The 6,000-nt window shown below is 46.6% G+C and overlaps 1 protein-coding gene across 2 annotated transcripts in view; it reads left to right on the top strand.

The window, feature by feature from the left end:
• The first annotated feature begins 547 nt into the window (after window positions 1-547).
• The window catches only part of LOC135914618 (uncharacterized), an 85,981-nt gene continuing 80,528 nt past the window's right edge, over window positions 548-6,000 (top strand). For both annotated transcript variants that reach the window (XM_070525793.1, XM_070525792.1), the window contains exon 1: window positions 548-748. In XM_070525793.1, coding sequence (XP_070381894.1) covers window positions 656-748 — 93 coding nt within the window. In that variant the 5' untranslated portion in view covers window positions 548-655. The remainder of the gene's footprint in view (window positions 749-6,000) is intronic.

Raw genomic sequence — 6,000 nt, 5'->3', positions numbered from 1 at the left:
CTCCATTAGGTGACGCGGCGTCACCCGGCAATGGACCGAGAAACACGATGACTTGTTGCTGGCCCTACAGGTGTGCGAAGCACTTCTACCTTTCTTCATGAAAGTGCAGAAAATTGAAAGCAAGCAGATGATGTAGTGGCAAACCGTCACAGCAGGTATGCCTTACCTACAATTCAATCACGTTCATGAGTGCATTCATTACAAGGTCTTTGTGTACCATGGCTACAGCACAATACAAAGTTCAAGCGGAGCTTAAGGATATATGCGCTGTGCATATCGCATCAATAAGAAGCGCCGAGCTGAACTGACACCTAGACCTACTGTGTATCGCCTCACAAAGAAGTCAGACATCTAAGTGAGTTGATAGATAGACGAAATGCGCTTTCGCCTAAGAGCCAAGACAGAGTAAAATAGGCTCATGCTTGAGCTGATTGATCGACCGACGTTTAAGAAATGACAGGTGTCTAGGTGAGCTGATGAATGAATCCGCTGTGTTTCACGTTTGCGAAAACAAAGGCGCATTTCCAGAATATTCACAAATCTCCAGGCGGGCGGAACGTTTCATACGTACTAAGAAAGCGATAGCTGCTGCTTATCCTTCGATTCGAAGTCTCCTCAGTGTTGCGACTTGTCGAATTTCTGCTCTGAGAAGAAGATGTCGTTTCCTCAGCACCTGGCAATGTCCACGAAGCTCAAGGCATTGGAAACCAAAACAGCTCAAAGACCGGGTCACCATTACTACTGGGAGGTAAGAATTTGTCGCCGCGCCTTTGTGTTCTTGACGACTAGGCGTTTTTGGAATGTCCGCCTCAATAATTGCCGCTGTACAGAGCTACGGAAGCGCCTTTGCGTTTCCTATAATATCAGCTGGCTGTATCTTCGACAGGCGTCACCCTGGTTCTGGAGGCCATAAACATGTAGTCTATTTGCAACCCCTTATTACCTCAGAGACAGTCAATGTTAGGCTGCATATAACTGCAACGTACGAGAGTATTGCAAGTATTGCGACTCGTTTCTCGACCTGCGGGAGGTTTGCTGCAGTGGAGGGAAAATGCCTGACCCAGCACCTTATAGCCTCCTAGCGTTCGCAGCGCCCTCCTCAAGACACACCCTCCACGTTTCGATGGAGGCCGAAAACGGCGAATGTGTTGCTGGGATGCAGGCGAAGTGAAATTTTTGTATTTCCAGTTCCGCCGCAACAGAACACTGCAATCTCAGAAGACAGCAGCAATTCTGTTTGCCATTACCTGCTGTGGTCGCTCAGTGGTTATGTAATTAGGCTGATGAACACGACAACGAAGATTCGAATCCAGGCCGCGAACCAATGTGGGCTAAATGCAAGAACGCTCATTTACTATCCTTTAGGTGAACTCCAGGTGGTATAAGTTATGCCAGAGCTCTCCACTACGGCGTGCTTCATAACTCATGGTGTATTTATTGGACATGAAGCCTCAAAATTTAATTCGCAAGCGTTTGTGAATACAGGCGGTCTTCTATATGTGGCAGCCAATTTCTGGCGTCTGCTGCATGTAAACGCACGGCCTTCGAGATTGGCTTCAGGTAGTCTGAGGGAGCCGGTTACTGAGGCGTGCAATGCGGACGCCACTTATAATAGATATATAAATCATGATTATGTGTGGTTAAAGTACATTGGTAGTATATCAGGTAGGAGATTCAGTTTCCAAACACGTCGTTACTTGTTGTCTTGTCAGCGGATAGACGTCTATTGCCACATATTAATGGTCTCCCGAGTTCTACAAACTCTCGTGGGACGCTGGCGATGCAATTGTAAGGGGTACATGTGTACTCTAGAATTGGTCCCAGCCATCCTGGTCGCTCAAAGACAAGACAGGTGGGAACGACTGTGGAACAAGTAAACACGGTTTCAGTCGTTCGAGATGCACACTTTCTCGCACCCGATTGCGAAGGTGCGTATAGAAAGGTATGTCTGGTTCGACGAGATAATTGATGCGAGTTGTTTGCTCCAGAACGCGGATCGTTCCACCATATTCAGCGGTAATGGAAAGTTAAGATAAGGTGTCAACGATTCAGAGTCGCGCCTAAAGAGCCAAGGGAGAAAAGTCGCAGTTTCGCCAGAAACGCGAAACATCGATTGTGATAGCAAATCAGCAGACGACCATGCGAAGTAAGGACAACACTTTTGTCGGCTGTGTGAACTTGTAAACATTCGCTTGCTAACTAAATTAACAAGCATGGTGTCAACGCGCACAGCCAACATGAACGCATCACACTGCACGACCGCGGACACTGGCTGAAGAAACGCTGCCGTGAGTAAGTGCGGCAGCAGCAGCTAGAAAAATGGCCTTCGTGCTGCCTATCGCTCCAACGCAAACTGAGCGCCGAGAACACAGAGAGCGCACAAAGCTACGAGCCGTCGAAGCATGCACTTAGACTCTGCCCCCAACGCTGATCGCTCTCAAGATATGGCCGTGCCTCCACGCGCAGCCGCCACACGCACAGTTGCCGCTGGAGTAGAACGCCGCCCCTCCTCCGTCCCTCTCCCTCACTGCTTCTGAACGTTCGGTGTCTGACGCCAACGGAACCCCGCAGGGGCGTCTGCGTCAGCAGGCGTTTGGTGTGTTGCGACACCACGTACCCGAGCACACGAGGGTTGGCCCCTCCCGCCTTCTCCTTTCCTCTCTCTTCATCTTTTCCTCCCCACAACCCTTTCCCTGTGCAGTGCTGTTGAGGTGTCCTCCTCTGAGAGACAGTTACGGCACTGCTCTTATCTCATCCTTCCTCTTTAAAATCACCCCCCCCCCAACAGAAGATGGCGCACTTCCTCCCCGCTTTCCTCTGCGAGGGCGAGATCGTCGACTACCCTCGCACGCTTGCACTCGCAGATACAAGCGTAGGTCGCGCGGCGACGGTGTTATCATCCTTGGACGTTATACCGAACACCACGGTGACGCCGCCGGCAGAAGTACGCGTTGAGTATCCATATAATTGCTGTAACAATAAAAGTGGCATCAATAGATGGACCTCATGGCAACGCGATTCCTGCTGGCATATGTTGTCGGTGAACCTCAGCACAGCAACACAGCAACCTCACTTCTACAATTAGGCTATTTGTGGACGACTGTGTTATTTACACAAAGATTACTGACCCTCATGAAACTAATGCTTTGCAATCAGATCTTGACAAAATCGCTAAGTGGTGCGAACAATGGCATATGGAAATAAACGTTTCGAAAACGAAACTTGTAACATTTACAACGACAAGAGTCACTGAACCCATCTTTTATTCTATCGGTAACGTGGCCATTGAAAAAGTTCCTGCAATCAAATACCTAGGTGTCCACATTTCTTCTGATTTGACATGGCACAAACACATTGAATATGTAACCACCAAAGCATCCGGAACCCTCGGTTTCATTAGGCGTAACTTGTACTTTGCAAATCAGGCGACCAAACTCTTAGCTTGCACAACTTTAGTCAGATCTCAACTAGAATATGCCCGTTTCATCTGGAACCCGCATCGAGCTTATCTTGCCGATAAACTGGAATCACTTCAAAATGAGGCTTCAAGGTTTACCATGAGGAAATACGCTCGCTACTCCAGCATCACAGGTATTAAATCATCTCTAAATTTAAGCTCACTTGAAAAGCGAAGACTTGTCACCCTGCTATGTCACTTTCACAGGCTCTATCACAATCCTTCACCGTTCACAGAATCTCATATCAAACCAGCACATCGTGTTTTCCCCCGATTAGACCTCTGCCTCATAGTGCAAACCAAGATAACTCACACCAAACTTATGCGTCATTCGCCGTTGTTCCTTGCCATTTATCATTGGAATAAACTATCTGCAGAAATCGCTTCCGAAAATAATTACGACGCTTTTGTGAACAAACTGAAGTGCTTACTCTGTGCTGGTCCTTAATAGACTATTATCAGAAGCGTATTCTTTTTTTACATTGTCTTGAGCATTGTGGTCCACGTGTGTGCGTGTTCTGAAACACTTGTTTTATCCAGACATGTTCCTTGTTTTCCTGACATGTTCCTTGTTTTTCACTGTGTTATGCAATATGATCACTTTATTGGGTTTTTTTAACCCCCTCTGTAATACCCGTAAACGGTCCTTAGGGTATGTGAAAAAAAAAAACTAGCGGGCGAGGTTACGGTGCTCCCTGGATTTCAAGCAGCTTCGGAGGGCATAGTAAGCTAGGAGTGATCAGGCCAATGGCTTAGGAAGGTATCCCAGCTGCGATAGAGCTCAATGCTGCAAAGAAGCAAAAAAATGTGTAAAAACCATCTACAATGATCGTCAATGTAAGAGAATAGGCGAACGCTTCTGCAATTAACTAATCACATTTGTTGTTTATTCCTGCTTTGTTTATTTACTTGTGTATGTTTTTTTACCCACTCCCCTCTGTAATACTTCGGTCTTGAGGGTACAATAAAATAAAAATAAAAAAATAAGAAACTATTCACTTTATTAAAATAATGCTAATGTTGGAAGCGTAAAGAGATAATTATTAAAGGTGAAATGAGGCATCGACCCAATCGTAGCAATTGCTACAAAAGAAGCGCGTACGGTTTCCTCTAAAGAAAAGCCTAGTTGAAGAAAAATTCGTCCTTGTGCGGGACTCGAACCAGGGACCACTGCCTTTCCGGGGCGGCTAGCAGACGGCAGGGTGAAGTCGAAATTCGTACACACACACACATATATATATATATATATATATATATATATATATATATATATATAGTTGAAACGAAGGTGCACACTTAAGAAAATTGCATCTTTAATGTTTTATTGCGTGTTTAGGGTTTAAAAACATTAAAGCTGCAATTTTCGTAAGTGTGCACCTTCGTTTCTTCAACTACCTATGCACAGGACCTCCAGAACTTCTCATTGAATAACATATAATATATATATATGATTTGTAGGCATTTTTCTTTTACTAATTTTCTCAATCTTGTGGATTTCCGCAGAACTATTTCGTCAAACTCTTGGCTTTGCTTCGAGTTGTTGATACGTGCGAGTTCGCCCGGCCGTCTGCTAGCCGCCTGGTTAGCTCAGATAGTAGAGCGGCTGCCCCGGAACGGCAGTGGCACCGTGGGTTCGATTCCCGAACCAGGACGAACGTTCATCAACTGCCAAACTTTTCTTTCGTGGAACCCGCATGGGTTTCCTTTGTAGCAATTGCTACGAATGGGTGGATGTCTAATTTTCAACTAATTATAATCATGACAAGTCATGGTTCAATGCACCGACTGCACCGTTTAATGCACCGACTGGCCGAAATTTAAATCAATCATGGAAGGTTGCTGTCGAGACGACATACCATCCAGCCTAGAGGACGCAATAAAAGGTACCTTACAGGTTGCCGCACAGTCGATTTTGAAAAGCTCCGCACGCAGCGAATTCTACATCGAGTTAGAGAAACTTCGGGCGGTTCGCCGCCGTGCAGAACGAAGATTTAGGTGCACAAAGTCCATTCACGATTTGAGATTGGCCAGACGCACACAGAAGAAAATATAGTGTGGTATGAAAAGATGGCTGGCATCCACCGATGGATGTCTTTCTGCGAGTCTCCGGATCCCCGAAAGCCTTTTTCTCTTACATGAAGAACTGTTCGTAGCCTCCGTACAACCCCTGGACAGCGCCACCCATCTAATTCCCTGGCTCGTTACCTACAATGCAAAGAGATTGAAGTCGCAGAATGCTTCTGTAGGAGCTCTAGGATTGCCGGTGTAACAAGCTCCACTGGAACGCAGGCTCCCGACCACTTACCATTCTCCCGTGGCTCCGTGTAGAGTGCCATTTTTCTCTGGACGAACTAGAGGCTGAGCTTGCTTTATGCTGGCGTTCCTCAGTGCCAGGACCAGAAGACATTACATACCGCGCTCTGTGCAACCTTGGTGAACGAGCTAGAAGAGGACTCCTACTCCTGTGCAGCGACTCGTGGCCGGCTGGCACGGTTCCTCAAGAATGGAAGACAAGTCGCCTCATTCCGCTTCTCAAAGCTGGC

Source organism: Dermacentor albipictus, chromosome 9 (assembly GCF_038994185.2).
Source record: "Dermacentor albipictus isolate Rhodes 1998 colony chromosome 9, USDA_Dalb.pri_finalv2, whole genome shotgun sequence".
Lineage (NCBI taxonomy): Eukaryota > Metazoa > Arthropoda > Arachnida > Ixodida > Ixodidae > Dermacentor > Dermacentor albipictus.
This window is presented reverse-complemented; position numbering and strand designations above follow the sequence as displayed.